Source organism: Papio anubis, chromosome 13 (assembly GCF_008728515.1).
Source record: "Papio anubis isolate 15944 chromosome 13, Panubis1.0, whole genome shotgun sequence".
Lineage (NCBI taxonomy): Eukaryota > Metazoa > Chordata > Mammalia > Primates > Cercopithecidae > Papio > Papio anubis.
The window spans coordinates 49,400,941-49,418,019 of NC_044988.1; the positions used below are offsets into that span (position 1 = coordinate 49,400,941).

At 37.0% G+C, this 17,079-nt stretch overlaps 1 protein-coding gene across 5 annotated transcripts in view; it reads left to right on the forward strand.

The window, feature by feature from the left end:
* The window catches only part of FOCAD (focadhesin), a 315,881-nt gene that overhangs the window by 83,287 nt on the left and 215,515 nt on the right, over positions 1–17,079 (forward strand). For 4 of the 5 annotated variants that reach the window (XM_017949827.3, XM_021927475.2, XM_031654276.1 and 1 more), the window contains 3 exons: positions 3,731–3,935; positions 7,087–7,293; positions 15,517–15,604. In XM_017949827.3, coding sequence (XP_017805316.2) covers positions 3,731–3,935; positions 7,087–7,293; positions 15,517–15,604 — 500 coding nt within the window. Of the gene's footprint in view, positions 1–3,730; positions 3,936–7,086; positions 7,294–10,865; positions 11,028–15,516; positions 15,605–17,079 lie in introns of those variants that run through there. The other variant, XM_017949829.3, reaches the window with a different exon arrangement.

Here is a 17,079-nt window from a genome sequence, read left to right on the forward strand (position 1 = left end):
CTAAAATGACAGTATATGTTCATGCTAGATTTTTTTGGGGGGGCATTATAATTATTATTTTTAAGATATGGGAGTCTGCTATGTTGTCCAGGCTGGACATGAACTCCCGGGCTCAAGTGATTCTCCTGTCTCAGCCTTCTGAGTAGCTGGGACTATAGGCATGCAACTCTGCACACAGTATTTAGGTATATTTTATAATTAAGTTCTGCCTTTATTTATTGAAGGCCTATGACTTTAACCTTTCAGGAACTGAGAATTTGAGAATGGTACAAATTGATAATATCATAGATTTTAGGCTGGGTTACTTTAAGATTGTCTAGTCTAACATAATTTTTCAGATGAGAGAACTGAGGAAAGTGACCTTAAATGACTTACAGAAGGTTTCTTGGCTAACTAGTGGTGGAGTTGGGCCTAAAGCCTCCACTTTTTCTTCTTTTTTTGAGACAGAGTCTCACTCTGTTGTGCAGCGCAATCTCGGCTCACTGCAACCTCCTCCCAGGCTCATGCCATTCTCCTGCCTCAGCCTCCCAAGTAGCTGGGACTACAGGTGCCTGCCACCACGCCTGGCTAATTTTTTTGTATTTTTAGTAGAGACGAGGTTTCACTGTGTTAGCCAGGATGGTCTTGATCTCCTGACCTCATGATCCGCCCGCCTCAGACTCCCAAAGTGCTGGGATTACAGGTGTGAGCCACCGTGCCTGGTCCAAGCCTCCGTTTTTTACTCTCCCTCTGGGTCTGTTTTTTTTTTTTTTTTTTGGCGACTTCTCCCTTAGTGGTGAACATAAATATAAAAGACTTGTGTGTAGGTACATACATAATTGGTTACGTTTTAAAACATTTTAAATCACTGTGTGATTTCAGATTATCTGTTTTTTTAAATATTCTTTTTTTCCTAAGCCCTGGTAATTTCTTACTCCACTGAAGTGATGATTAATCATCAGATACCACAAGGGAAATGCAGAATCTAAAATCAGAACAGATTAAGCCAAGGAGATTTTTAAATAGTATATTGTCCTTAAGGAAGTTCAACGTTTGCCCCTGATGTCAAATCATAATGGCATCTTGGAAATGTATTTCTTTATATGAACCTTACATTTCACCTTCAGCATCTCAAAGTAGAAGAAAACGGATAAGCTATCCATGGATGCTGTTGACACTTGGATAGTATTTATTATTTGGGGAATACATTATTAAAGAGAGATAGAGAAGGAAGTTTCTTAAATCTCTTTTCTGGAAACTTTCGCTTTGTATTTTATACATACATTATCTGATTCCTTCATCTATCTTTTTTTAGTTTCCTAAAGTAGAAGGTGTGATAAAGATATATGTTTCAGTAATAATTATGACCTCAAAAGTCCTTTTGATTTTTATAGATTGTATAAGTATTTGAGCTTATGATAAAAAAATTTCTTCAGATTGTGAGCTCTATGAGAGCAGGAACTTAATCTATTTTTATTTCTTGCTTTGTTTCCATCACATAGATGAGTGAGGTATACTGTAGGTGGTCAGTAAATTTTACCAAGTGAATACATTAATGAGTAAAATTTAATTGGCTTGGTAACTTTTACATTTTTATTAATGTTAATGGCATTTTAAAATCACATTGCTATGAAATGTATGGTATTACAAGATTATGTTGTCAAGCATAATTTATCATAATTAAAAAAAATTCCCTTTTATTTTAGATTCAGGGGTACATGTGCAGATCTGTTTGAAGGGTATATTGTGTAGTGCTGAGGTTTGGCCTTTTATTGATCCTGTCACCCAGTAGTGAACAAAGTACCTAACAGGAAAATTTTCAGCCCTTGTCCCCACTCCTTCCCACCCTCCTTTTGAAGTCCCCAGTGTCTGTTGTTCCCATCTTTATGTCTGTGTGAACCCAAGGTTTAGCTCCCACTCTTAAATGAGAACAGTCAAACATAATTTAAATACCATTTCTTTCATGAAGCAATTGCACTTTATACCACTTTTTTGGCAGTTTTCACTTTCTGTCACCTAGTTCAGGATTATAACTGATTGTCTCTGTCAGACCGTATGCTTCTTGAGGATAGATAATTCTTATTTCATCTTTGTATCTTATCTAATCATTCCTTATATATAATGTGAAAAACATTAGAAAATAAAATCATAACATTTAATTGCATGCTAATTATAAAACTACTTTGTAACTTAGTGTAACTGAATTAATTAAATGAGTGTCTCTTTGAAGGCCTAGTATATACAGTTATTGGTGATAATAGCAGTAAACAGAAATCCGTGGCCTCATTTGGTTTATAGTCTGGCAGGGGATACAGATATTAAGTATGTAATGATAACAGCCTGTAGTCTCAGCTACTTGGGAGACTGAGGCAGGAGGATTGCCTGAGCCCAGGAATTCAAGGCTGGAATGCACTATTATTGTGCCTGTGAATAGCCATTGCACTCTAGCCTAGGCAATGTAGCAAGATCCTGTCTCTTAAAAAAAATGTAATGACAATAAAGGCATTGTATCTTAAAAGCCCATCTGATGTTATCTGATGAAGGTGAAGTGTCAAGGAAGGACCTGAGGAAGTCATTTTAAAGCAGATAACTGAAGGATGATAGAAACTAGATAGGAGAAAGAATAGGAAGGGTAGAAGGGGAGAATATTACAGGTAGAGGGAATAGCAAGTGAGAAGAAAGCCCAGATGGCTTGATAAAGACCTGAAGGGAGTTTAGTGTGGTTGAGTGGTGAATGAAGAGTAAGAAATGAAGCTGGAAAGATAAACAGAGGCCAAATGATGGAGGGTGTGTGTGAATTGGGCTAGATACTGTTTAGGCTAATGACGTGACCATATTTTTATTTTTGATGATCATTCTGGTATTTTAGTGAATTTGGATTAGGAGTTTTCAGGATATAATGAAATCTAAATAGGTACAAAAGATTTGTAGAGTGGGAAGTGCTTAAGAAGACCTTGACAAATTACTTCACCTCTCTCTCCTTCAGTTTCTTTATCTGTGTTATGAGGATAATATTATTTTTTATTTCATATGGTTGTGAGGATTAAATGGATTTAAAGACGTAAAATGCAGTAACTTAAGGGTTAACAAGTAAATGTTAACTGTCATCATAATCATCTTGGGATGTTTGTCTGGGTTTGTTTTATGTAGATAGATCCTCACCTATGGAGTTTTTTCCAAAAATGCATGTTTGTTTCATACTCCTGGAGAGGTGATCCTGCCATCTGTCATTCTAGAAAGGTTGTCAGGTTAATCTTTTTTTGTTTTATTTTGTTTTTAAGATGGAGTCTCGCTCTGTTGGCAGGCTGGAGTGCAGTGGCGTGATCTCAGTTTCACCATGTTGGCCAGGATGGTCTCTATCTCCTGACCTCATGATTCGCCCGCCTCGGCCTCCCAAAGTGCTGGGATTTTTACAGGCATGAGCCACCGCGCCCCGCCAGTGATTCTTATGTTCACTAAAGACTGATTTTGGAGATGTAGTTGCTGTTCTAATGTGCAAATAGAGACTCTCTTCATCCTGAGTATCTAGCTTACAGTCTCCAGGTGTTGAATAATTTTCCTCAGTGTACAAAGAACTGTTTGGCATAGATGTAGGCAGGTCATAGTGGAATAAAAGAATCATAAAAAGAAGTTACACTTGATGATATGGTAGTTTATGTTATTTCATGAACTATAAGTTGATATTTGCTACTTTACCTGCATGATAGTGTATTTAGCTCATTCACTGGCTAACATATTTCATGTCTTATAGGTCAGAAGTTTCATGCATTCAAATAATGGCACCATTTCTGTGGTATCTGTATTGTGAACCATCTCAGTTACAAGAATATGCTAAACTCCGACTAGCCCTGCTGAAAGTCTTACTTCAACCCCAGGTTCTTTGTGACAAAGATCAACCATCAATACTGGAACAGCAGATACTTCAACTGTGTTGTGACATGGTTCCATGTTTGCAGGTAAGGTCTTTGTCCTCCACAAATATAGCATCGGCATCGGTAAGTGTTGTTATTGTCACAGACAAAGTAGTTCTAGAAAATAAGTGATTTGGCAAACTCAGACATGATCCTCGCTCTAGAAATGCTTACAATCTTTTGGGGAAGATGAAAAAAACAAAATCTAGATTTAACATGAGTGTATTATGTTTGATGTTAACTAAATTCACAGAAATTATAAATCAACATAGTCCATTTTGGGATTAGCAGGCGTGAAAACTTTCCTTTGTTTAAGAAACGGTTATCAGGTAAAAGATTTTGAGTTGAGTTTCTTCTGTGTAGACATTGGGACAGTAAGAAGGAAAAAAAAGACCTCTGTGCACATTGGAAAAAAAAAAAAAAAGGGTGTGTCTCAGGGCATAAATAGCTCTGAGGATGCAAAGCCTGACCAGCTGAGTGCCAGCTAGATTCCAGCTTCCACATGTCCCCTTGCAACATATGCAGCAGCTCTCAGGGATCCTGCTCTTGAGAAGCACACATGTAGTAAATGAGTTAGGACAAGTACTGTACATACATTCTTATAATTCAAAGTAGAAAGATGAAAAGTGGTTGACGGAGGTATGGAGAAAACACGGACACAGTTCAGGGGAAAGAGAAATTTGAGTCATTGTCTCTATAACTGCAAATGAAAAAAAAAAATCAATTTGCCCAGGTGTTGGGATTTTAGTGTAGTGATTCATTTATCAGTCCATCTCTTCCCATCATCTAGGTTTGCTATTTGCCTGGAATCTGAGCACCATGCTGCTTAGCTGATGGAGGGAATCTGTGAACATATTTCAGAGTGATCACTTGAGGTCACACATGACCTGTTTTAAGTTTGTGTTAGCAAGGAGTGACTAGAGTAAATCTTTCCTTTGCGACTCATAAATAGGCTTTCCTGTAATCAAGGCAGAGAAAATTTAATTAAAATGAATTCTCCTGTGGCTTTTCCAAAGCTTTTGTTTTGTGCGGGCAATAAAGCAATGTTTAGGCAGAACATCTTGAACTAGGGTACATTTTTCACATCATGGCTGCATTATCCTGTGCTGTGCTCCTTGGCAAAGGTTTGTCTTCATCTTATGAACCTGTGTTGACAAGCTTAAATGCTTTTAGAAATGAGCTCTGTGGAATATTTCTGGGAATCTGTGGCTTTTTAACCTAACAATTATGTGAGAAAAAAGGGAATACATCATTTGGAAGTACTGGAACTAGTGATATTAGCATACTTAATCGGTTTAACAAATCAGTGTTACTAGAATGAAGCATGTGAGGGTTGGAAGTAGTCTTAGAGAGAATATAGTCCATTTCCCACCCAATACAGATGTTTCTTATACTCTCTGGAACATGACTATCTTATGGCTAATTGAATATTGATAGAGGAAGCATATTATTTTGCAAGGCAACCATTTTTTTTTTTTTTAGCAAGTACTTATTGACCTTCATTTTTCTAATTACTCATTCGTTTTCATTCTTCTCAGAAAAGCTTTTATAAGCTTTTAAAAAAACCCCATCTGTATCTTCTCTTGTCTTGTTTTTCTCCCTTCTTTCCTTCCCATTTTTCCTTCCTTCCTTTCTTCCTCACTTCCCTCCCTTCCTTATTTTTTTCTTCACTGTCTTAATCTCTCCATTGCAAATGGTTTCCCGACTTTTCTCTGTTTTGTTTTGCCAGGAATTTTCTAGTTTATTGGTGCTCAAAATGTGCTACTATGAAATGATCTTCTTAGAGCTGACTACAATGCTGTTGATGTGGTCTTACTTATACTGAGCACTAGGATAGAATCACATTTAAATTTTAAAATACAAGTTTTAGAAATAACCATGCAACCTTGTTGACCAATGATGAAAGAATGGTCAGTGAAACTCCTTTTTCTATTTCTTCTCATGCCAGTTGCTCTTTCATTTTATAGATGTAGAATTGTCCTTTTCATTTTAATGGTGATTCCTGTCACCTCACATATTACCTATTGTATTATTAAATAATATATTTCTACATAAAGACAGAATGTTACTTCAAAATTATGCTTGTTTAGAACTTAGATAATGTTAAAGATTAGAGAGCCTTTAATGCTAGCTTGCTGAGGTTGTCTTTTGAACTTTTTTTTTATGGAAAATTAGAAATGTGCACATAAATGCACTCAAGGAAATATATTGTCAAATAAACATTAGGCTTTATTCTGTGGCCTTTTGACTTTCCTACTGTATGTTTGCAAGAGAGCAAAATAATTTATATCAGACTGTTTATTTTTTATAACAATGTTTTCTGCTATTTCTTCTCTTTGATCTTTTAATATCTTTTTTCTCTTGTTTGCTAGCAACTAATTTTTGTCTCTGTGTATAACTAATAGTCATTTGTGTTATTATGGTGATAACCACTGGTAAAAGGTACAGCTGGTCAACCGTAGGCTTTCTTCTTGATGAATTTAACAGACACAGGCTCCTGATGGAAGCAGATGGTCCATTGTTTGTAATCTCTGGGAAATGCCAGTGTGTCTGTGAGCAGGACCATATCCTTAATACCAACTCCAGAATTTTGATCGGAACAGCTGGGTTTGAATTGCATTGGGATTTTCAAGAGCACCCAAGTCCTTCCTATCTAATACATTAGCCTGTTGAGAAGACTACCATTTGAATATGGTCTTTTACTATATCTGCGAAGTGTGGAAATGATACTCTCAGTTAAGGCTGTCTGAGCAAATATCTTGCAGATAAAGGGCTTAGTACCGTGTTAGAATAACATGCTGACCCTTTACTATCAGGTTATCTATGTTGGAATTGTAGAAATGAGAGTTCATTTGGAGAATTCAAAACCGAACTTAATTTCCCTCAACATGTTGGCATTGTCATGTAACTTGTTTTAAGACATCTGCACTCAGAGAAGCTAGAAAAATAAGGGAAGAGAAATTTGTGTCAGCCAGCAGTAACAAAAACAGTAGCAAATTGGATTTTGGTTAATAACCAAAGGATAAGGTACAGTTGTATAGTTAATCCTTCATTGAGTTCTGTAACTTTTTTTCATCTCCTTTAAGTCTTTATAGGTTTAGAGAAAAAATTATATTGTTGAAAGCTTTTTGTGTACCTTAAAATTATCCTTTGGTTTGTGTATTTTTTAATATCATATAATGACTTTTTTAAACAGATAAAAGATTTGATACAGACAACAGAAGCGATGATGTTTATTGAGGAAGTATATTTAAGCCTTTTGCGTCATCCTGTTTTCTGGAAAATTCAGCTTACCCAGATGACTCTTCAGCTGCTGTGTGTCTGTGAAGTCAGCTTAAAGATAACTGGCGAATGTTCATCTTTAATTCACCTTTTAGAGCACTGTGTTGAACTTCTGAAGGAGGTAAGGATAGTAGTATATTATACTGTTCATGCATTGCTATAAAGAAATACCTGAGACTTGGTAATTTATAAAGAAAAGAGGCTTAATTGGCTTACAGTTTGGCAGGCTGTACAGGATGCATGGTGCTGGCATCTACTTAGCTTCTGGGGAGGCCTCAGGAAACTTACAATCATGGCGGAAGGTGAAGCAGGAGCCAGCACTTCACGTGGCTGGTGCAGGAGTGAGAGAGAGGAGTGGGGAGATGCTACACGCCTTTAAACAACCAGATCTCAATCACTATCACAAGAACAGCACCAGGAGGATTGTGCTAAACCATTAATGAGGAACACCTTTGTGATCCAGTCACCTGCACCAGACCCCACTTCCAACATTGGGGATTACAGTTCAACATGAGATTTGGGCAGGGCCAGAGATCCAAACCATATCAGATAGACATTTTATTGTGTCAGTTATCACTCAAGTGAGTCTTTCAATAACTGGGTGGATGTGCTCATTTAGTTTGCGTATCAGAGGCATTTTGATCTAATACCATTAGAGCATATTGCTATTGCACTACTACTAATATCATTTGTTAGAAAAAGAAATCATTAAAATAGTCTTCAGATCATCATTTAAAGATCACCACTGTGACTTTTTTTTTTCATTTATTCATGCAGAACACAAGTATTGAACATTTACTATATGCCAGGCTTTATAGAATACATAGATGAAAAGGTAAATTCTATGACCTCAAGAGACTTACAGAGATGCAATAACTAAATTGTAGTACAATAAGAGAAAAGATTTTATGGGAGTATATTTAAAGTGTAATGGGAGAACAAGTTTCAGGAGGTAGGGCATGAGTTGAGATTTGAAGACTGAATGGAATGTGCCTGGTACAAGGGCCTAGGAAGGGCATTCCAGCTGTTGAACAGCATGTGCCCAAATAAAGAAACATGAAAGAGTAGTCAGGCTTGGCTTATTAAAAAAAAAAACAAAAAAACAAGAGGATGTTTGATATTGCTGAAGGATTAAGATGTGGCAAATAGGGCTGGGCCTGTCTTCTATGCCACGCAAATGAGTTTACATTTTATCCTGTATGCTGTTTGAGACCTTTCAGCAGATCTCATTTTTTAATGTGTGGAAGATCTTTCTTGTAGGTGGGTGGAGAAGAGTTTGAGGCCACACACCACTAATAGGGTAGGAAGTGAGGAGGAAGTCTTAGGCAGTTAGGGCTGCCACAGACTGGGTGGCTTAACCAATAAAAATGTATTTATTGGTCGGGTGCAGTGGCTCATACCTGTAATCCCAGCACTTTGGGAGGCTGAGGTGGCAGATTATTTGAGGTCAGGAGTTCGAGAGCAGCCTGACCAACATGGTGAAACTTCGCCTCTACTAAAAATACGAAAAATTAGCTGAGTGTGGTGGTACACGTCTGTAATCTACTCGTGATGCTGAGGCAGGAGAGTTGCTTGAACCCGGAGGCAGAGGTTGCATTGAGCTGAGATCGCGCCACTGCACTCTAGCCTGCGTGACACAGCAGGACTTTGTCTCAAAATACATAAATAAATGAATGAAATTATTTCTCAGAGTTCTGAAGGCTGGAGAGTCCAAGCACGGGGTGCTGGCTGATTCTGTTCTTGATGAGGACTCTTCCTGGCTTGCAGCTGGCTTTCCTCGCATGGTAGGGAGAGTATGAGCTCTCTGGTGTCTTTTCTTATGAGGACACTATCCAGATTGGATTAGGGCCCCACCCTGATGACCTCACTTAACTTTAATTACTTCCTCACTCCAAATACAGTCACATGAGTGTTAGGGCTTCAACAAATACATTTTGGGAGGACACAGTTCAGTCCATAGTGAGGGCCTAATGAGGGAAATGGAAGTGGGAAAAGGGAGACACAGAAGATAGAATCAGTAGGGCTTTATGATTGATTAGATGGTTAAGGAGAAGGGTCCTTGATAGAATCTCAGCTTTCTATTTTGGGCTACTGGATGATGCCATTTACTTTGAGAAATGGTAGCTGATGTTGGAAGGAAGATGATTAATTTTATTTCAGATATACTTGACTCGAGGTATGTATGGATCATAGATAGTTGGATATATGGTTTTAAAATTCAGGCTAGAAGTCTAGGCTAAAGGTGTACATTTATAGACATTAACTTTGGGGTGGGGATTTTAAACATGGGATTGGATGACAGGGCTTGTGGTGGAACTCTGGGGTGGTTGTTATTTGGAATTTACTGATAAAGAGGAGTCTGAGAAAATATGTCTAGAAGGATCATATGTAACCAGCAGAGACAGATGACAAGAAAATCAAGGGAAGGAATATCTCAATAAGGGGGAATGGTCAACAGTGTCATGTGTCATAGAGCAATGATGTAAAAGTAAGGGATGGAAAGTATTCTCAGGATGTAGCACATAAAAGCTTATTTTGAACATTAGAGGGAGCAGTTTCAGCAGAGTGGTGGTGGTGGTGGTGGTGGTGGTGGTGGTGAAATTGGAATTAAGGGAGTGTGAATGGCAGGTGAGGAATTGAGAGAGTAAATGTAGATTTTGATGGAAGATGGGAACCCAGGAAGACTCAAGTATTATAAGTCATTTGTCAATTTGCCAATCTTATGATTAGAATGATTTTACATATACTGGGACTCTAAATAACATATTTTTCTACTGTATACTTATATATGTATCTTATGTATAGTAGATATATATAATATATATCAGGTATAATTATATCTTAGAGATATAATTATGTTATATGTCATATAGATAGTATATAAATACATATAGATAGATGTTTTATAGTTAAATATTATACAGAAAGATATTTTATAGATCAGTGTTATGTAGATAAATTGCCAGTTCTGTTAACTGTAAACATAATATCCATGGGTAAACCCCATATTTTTTCCTGTACTTTTAGTAGATTCATATGAGTAGCAATTATAATTTCATAGAGTTTAGTCCTTTTTAGTATAATTCTCTGACCTTTTTTTTTGTATATTTCCCCCCCACCCTTAGCATATATTTGTTAAGCAGATGCCTATGGCAAACACTTTGCTATGGCAATTAGTTGAAAGCAGACAAGGTTCATGAAGCTCATGTTTTAGTCAAATGGTTCAAACTAGTGTGCATAAAAATCACTAGGCAGAGTCTGTTAAAAATGCACATGCCTGGGTCTTATCCCTAATGATATTGAATTAGCGGGTCTAAGTGCAGCCCAAATATCTCTATTTTAAAGTAGCACCCACAGGGGATTTTATCATTTATTTTGCACATAGGGCAGATAGCACATAGATCAAAACATAGAACTTTGAAACCATCACGCAGATCAAGAAATAGAAGTTTCTAGCCACCACAGAAGTTCTCCACAAGCCCAGTCCTAATCATAACCTCCTGTTTCCCCTGACTATTCTGACTTCTGTAGTAACCACTTCCTTACATTTCTTTATACTTTTATCATCTCAGTGTGTATCTCTAATCATCATAATATGTTTTGGGCTATGTGTGTGTGTGAGATCTTTTAAGTTTCTTTCCAATTAAAGTTCATCCCCTTTCGTTTCCTCCCCCACTTTTCTTCCCTGCAGTTTGTGTACTGAATAACCTGGCTTGTGTGAGCTGGAGAGTTTCCTATCTTCTGGATTTTGCTGATTGCATCCATATGTTGCACTTTAATACAGTGGTCCCCAATGCCTGCGTCACAGACTGGTATCGGTTCCTTGCTTGTTAGGAACTGGGCCACACACAGGAGGTGAGCAGCCCAGTGAGCCAGCATTACTGCCTGAACTCCGTCTCCTATCAGATCAGCCGATGCATTAGATTCTCACAGGAGCATGAACCCTATTGTGAACTGTGCATGTGAGGGATCTAGGTTGTGTGCTCCTTATAAGAATCTAAATAATGCCTGATGATCTGAAGTGGGACAGTTTCATCCCGAAACCATTCACTGCCCCAGATGTGTGGAAAAATTGTCTTCCATGAAGCCAGCCCCTGATGCCAAAAAAGCCGGGGACCGCTGCTTTAAAGTGTTTCGCTGTTCAAAGGTAGTTAGCTCTAAAGGCTTGTTTGGATTCAGGATATTTTGTTTTTTGTTTCCAAGACTACAGGGGGTGGTGTGTTCTGTCATCAAGAAGCACAATGTGTGTTGCTTTTCTTTTTATGATGTTAGTAGTCGTTGATACTCAATGCCTAGTTCTGTTAATTAGGAGTTGCAGAGTGGTAATGTTCTAATCCTATCATTCCTTCTTCATTTATTAGCTGGAATACTTCCATAAAAAGAACCCTCCCCCAACAGCCTACTAGTTGGTTATCCAGTAGTAAAGGAAAGTTAGGATAAATGCTTTACTCTTTTGCGTTTTTCTTTACTAACTTTAAAAAGTATTATGAATTCATGAATTTAAACATATTTGATGCACTTCAGTCTATCATAGATATTATCCTTATTGAATTTTAAATTGTCTTATTTTGGCCACTGGGAATCTATTAATATAAAGCTGGCTCTTGAGTCTAATTTTTAAAATGTTTTTGGTTATAATGTAGAGTCACAGGATACTAATGTCATTTAGAAGAATGAAAAGATTTTTGATGAGGGAAAGTCCTATTTATGTCTCTCATTTGCCCAATATTTTTAAGTTTTAGAAGGAAATAACAACTAGTAGAACTGTTGAAATATTTGTGTTACGAAGTTTTCTGTCCCCCATCCCCATCTTAGTGTTCCTGAGGTTAAAAAAGTGAGCCTAGGAAAATTAATTTGCAAACATATACTATAGGTCTATATGTACTATAATTTGAAATAAAATGAAGTAGAATGAAGCAGTCTTATGTATTTTGACACCATACCCACATTTCTGTATCACTGGGTTTATCAACTGGATGTTTTGTTCAAATATTATATTAACTTTTTCCCCACTCTGTTCTCTTTCTACTCTTATATTAGAGTTGTATCATTGTATATTGAAAATGGATTTATTTCTTAGGCTGCATTAGTTTTTGTGGATTTGGTCTTAGTTGAGCCATTTTTAGCTTGATTAGAATAATCATAATTTAAGGTCCTTTACATTTCAAGCAAAATAAATGCACCCTGACCAGCAAAATTAGGCAAAAATGATGCACATTGGGAGGAGATTGAGTAGCTCTCAAAGTGAAGAATGAGTGAAACATTTCAGCATTGGGAAGGGTCGGAAACTTGTGGTTTCTAAGACACTACTAGCTGATGACTCAGTTCCAACCAACTTTCTTCGCTGTGTGTCTAAGTTTTCAGATTTTGTAGGAAAAATGATCTGTTTGGCCCATCTTAGCTTGATGAAGCTCTGGCCAGGGGAACAGAGTACGTAGCAAAGTTATGGCACTGGAGGATTGTGTGAGTTGGGCCACCATCTTTGTTTTGTCTGCTACCTTCTCATGCCTTGTTTTCTCTTTAAAAATACTTTTCCATGACTTTACTGTAAAATCCCTGAGAAAAGGGACTATTTTGTCCACAGTGGCATTTGTAGACCCAGCTTATGTACTTACTGCCTGGTACATAGGTGGTGTTTAGTGCTATTTTCATTTGACTTGAGGACAAAAAATGTGGACTCCAGGTTGTTTTCTGTTACTGGGACTCCTCCAACATCTGTGACTGAGTATAAAGGCATTTACTCATTTTTTTTTTTCTGTATTTTATTTCATTTTTTTAAAAATTCTTCTTTTATTTTATGTATTTTATTTCCTTCTTTTATTGTATTTTTATTTATTTATTTTATTTTCAGGCTGTGAGTTGGCCTGAGTTTCCCTAAAGGCAAAAGTAGAGACTGGGTTCCCACAAAAGCAAAGGCTTATATGACTGGAATTAATCTGCCAATGTGATCCCAGCAAGCAGCTAGAGAGGGACAAGAGGAGTGAAGTATGGAAGGTGGGAGAGGCAATACAGGCATCATCAAGTAGGCTACTGCTACGAGCAACTAGTTGCTTGATCCCACAGAATCTTCTGAGAAGCCTTATGAAAGAAGGATCTGGAATTAATGGGAAAGCATTTATCTATTGGGTACTATTGCCGATTTGTCAGCTTTGGCCTATGGGGCTTTAACTTCTTTGTACTTCTAGAGTGCGCTGTTCTGGGGCAGGAAGCAAGAGGTGTATGGTGGGGACTTAGGGGACAACCATTAGGTTGCACCTGTGCAGAACCAGTTACCACAGCAGTAGCTGTAGCATTTGAAGTGTGCAAATGGGATGTCCAACACTGGGTTTTATTAAAAGATCTTATTAAATGGTACCATCCTTTGGTGTCCATTAAAAATCCATCAGTCAAAAAACTTGTAACCACTAAACTTGTAAGTAGTTTAAGATTTATGTGATCTAATCCTCCACCAATTACTTTTCCTTAGTTTTGATCTTGAATCTCCACTCTTCTCCTTTCACCCTCTATTCTGAACAGGCCAGTCTCACCCTTCCTGGAGAAGGCCATTTTCATTTTTGCCTTTATACTTTTAAGTTCCATCCACTTAATAAAAATACTTCTATTCCATTTCAGAACTCTAAAAAGCTACTTTATGGCCCTTGTAGTAATAGCTTGTGTGAAAAAGGCTTTCCAATAATAGTGTTACTATATAGCAGTGCTTTTCTTTGTTGTTGATTCTCTTGGAATCTAGTGAATCTGAAGTTTAAATGGTCTTGTTGGTTTTCCTTTTGTTTTTTATGGACATGCAGAAATTGAAATGAAATTGGGGAAGATATAGCAAAGAATGGTGTGATAGTATATACTGTAAGTGTGTTGGTTTTGAAATGCATGTATTATCCTCAAATAGATAAGAGTGCTTCATTGTTCTCAACTCTATTTCGAAACAGTGAACACATATATTCCCAAAATACATAGATTGGAATATATCCCATTTTTAAAAATTCACAAATTTTTTTCTTTTGCTGTTTTGTTTTTCAAAAGTCCATAAACAAGCACATGAGAGGATTTTGTAGGTGAATTTCACTCTTCGAATGATAAAACTGAGATTTTAGAGGGTATTTGTTAATTGATAGTATCTTCAAGATTATAACTTCTGAGTGTGCCAGACTGTATTGTTTTCACTCAGGCAGGTGGTCCTTTAACATGTGGCTCTAACTCACAGATTTCCTTATTTTCCTGTTGTTTTTGTCGTCGTTGTTGTTGTTGTTGTTGTTGTTTGCGTGTGTGTGTGGTTTTTTTTTTTTTTTTTTTTTTTTTTGCCTGTCTTTATTATTCATAGGTACTTCTGCTCTGCAGGCACTTCTGTAAACTTCAGAATAGTCATTTTAGCTGAACCTTTCTTCTTTAGTACCATAATACATTAAGATTTACTTTATTTAGAAACCTCAAATAACATGTCATTTGTGTTTTATTAATGTTTATTAAAGCCTAATATACATGTCTTTTTTTTTTTGTTTTGTTTATATACTTGGTTATTTCTATGGTCATTGCTCTGCTACATTTAATGCTTAATGAATTACGGTAATTTGAAAATAATCTCTACCTCCCTGGCACTAATATTTCTTTTATTATAACATGATTTACTAAATTTGTTTAGTGTAATTCCTTATGCAAGTTATATAGATGGATCATGTCTGTATTAGGTAAGTAGGATATTGAACCAGTTTACAGAAATGAAATATTATTAAATTTAGTATTTTAGGCAACTTTCAATGGTTTGCAAAGATTGACTGTTTAGAAGACTTGCTGATCTGCTGTGTTGAGTTTTCCCTCTGAATTATTTGGTTTATAGCTTCTTGCTTTTTGGCCATATAATACAACATTTTGAATTTATGTGTAAGTATGTGGCATCGACCAATTCTTTCTCTTTTTTTTTTGAGATGGAGTCTCGCTTTGCCACCCAGGCTGGAGTGCAGTGACTGCAACTTCCGCCTCCTGGGTCAAGCAATTCTCTGCCTCTGCCTCCTGAGTAGCTGGGATTACAGGTGCCTGCTACCACTCCCGGCTAATTTTTTTGTCTTTTTTCAGTAGAGTTGGAGTTTCACCAAGTTGGCTGGGCTAGTCTCAAACTCCTGACCTCGTGATCCACCCACCTCAGCCTCCCAAAGTGTTGGGATTACAGGCGTGAGCCGCCGTGCCTGGCCGACCAATTCTTTCTTTAGTAGAGCACACTTGCTGTATAAATAAATTTGTGTAATAGGCTTGCAGTCTTTCATATTAAATATATTCTTCCTGGATACATGTTACAAAGCCATGGTTCTGGGAACTTCTTTAACAACTCCTTTTTCCTCCTCTATCCTTTTAGGATTTTCCTGTTGAACTGATCATAATTGGAATAGCTTTACTACTTCTACAGACTCCAGCAAGTCAGCAGAAGCCAATCTTAAATCTAGGTAAATAAAAATACAGTCACTAGAGTAAAATGTAGATATAACATGAGTATTGACAGGATTCACTTGAACTATGTATCATGCTATCCTGTGTATTTTGAGTTTCCATCTGTAATTTTTAAAATTATAAAATAGAATTTTTTTCTTGTCTAATTAGGTGTTACCTTGTGCAAGCTTTGATATAACATAATTTACCAAGTATCTCGGCTGCATGTTAGAAGGTTATAATCTAACCTTATATAGTAGTAATATTCAGGAATATAGTGAATGGCATATCACCTTACTGAGCATTGTACAGCAAAATGGAAAGCTTTAGTATAACATCCTTGAAAGAAAAGTGTTTAGTAGTTGTAGTTATTTTAAAACACTCCATACCTTTACTATTCAAAATGTGCTACATTGAACAGAATTTAACTTATGGTTATTGCTTTAATCTAGCTAGAACAAATGAAATATAATATTCTTTTGACAGTCCAGTATTGATTTAAAGAAAAGTGAAGGAGGGGGCCAAGAGAGGCAAAAATGTTCTAGTTAAGAAGAATGTGGTAAAGAAGCTAGTTGCCCTATCTGGCAGATTGGTAAACAAGTCATACTTTTAAAATGTGGCTTTTACATTGGTGTTGCCTCACTTTACTTGGTCTGATCCAAAATAATCCACATAACAATGAGAGCTCTAAATTATGCTGTGTAGTGCCAGTATATGTTAATATACTGCCATTCTTATTTTTAAAAAGTACATGAGAGGCCAGGCGTGGTGGCTCATGCCTGTAATCCCAGCACTTTGGGAGGCTGAGGTGGGTGGATCATCTGAGGTCAGGAGTTCGAGACCAAGCCTGGCTGATATGGTGAAACCCTGTTTCTACTAAAAATACAAAAAAAATTAGCTGGGCGTGGTGGTGCACGCCTGTAATCCCAGTGATTTGGGAGGCTGAGGCAAGAGAATCACCTGAACCTGGGAGGCAGAGGTTGTAGTGTGCCAAGATCATGCCATTGCACTCCAGCTTGGGCAACAAGAGCGAAACTCTGTCTCAAAAAAAAAAAAAAAAAAAGAAAAGAAAAAGTGTGTGAGATAAATACTTATTATATAGCTCATTCTTCTGGGCATTTTAATTCATGATTTTGGGAGTGAATTGCTCTTTCACCTACAGCGTGTCTTGGAAATAGCTTTAGCACATGGAGGGGATCCTTGCCTCCTAGGCTTTGATTCCTACCCTGCATTTGGCCACTGGCTTTATGTTTACTTATGCCTTCCCTCCACAGTCTGATCCCGTTTTTGCCTTTTTCTTATAGCAGTGCACGTGGGATCTTCCCATAGGTATAATTTACCAGTGCTGGTACTTCTGACAGCTGTAGTTTTATTTTTTAAAACAGCTTTATTGAGGTGTAATTTATGTACCATAAAATTCAGAATAAAGTGTTTTCTAGTAAATTTATAGATTTGTGCAACCAGCACCACTATTTAGTTTTAGAATATTTCC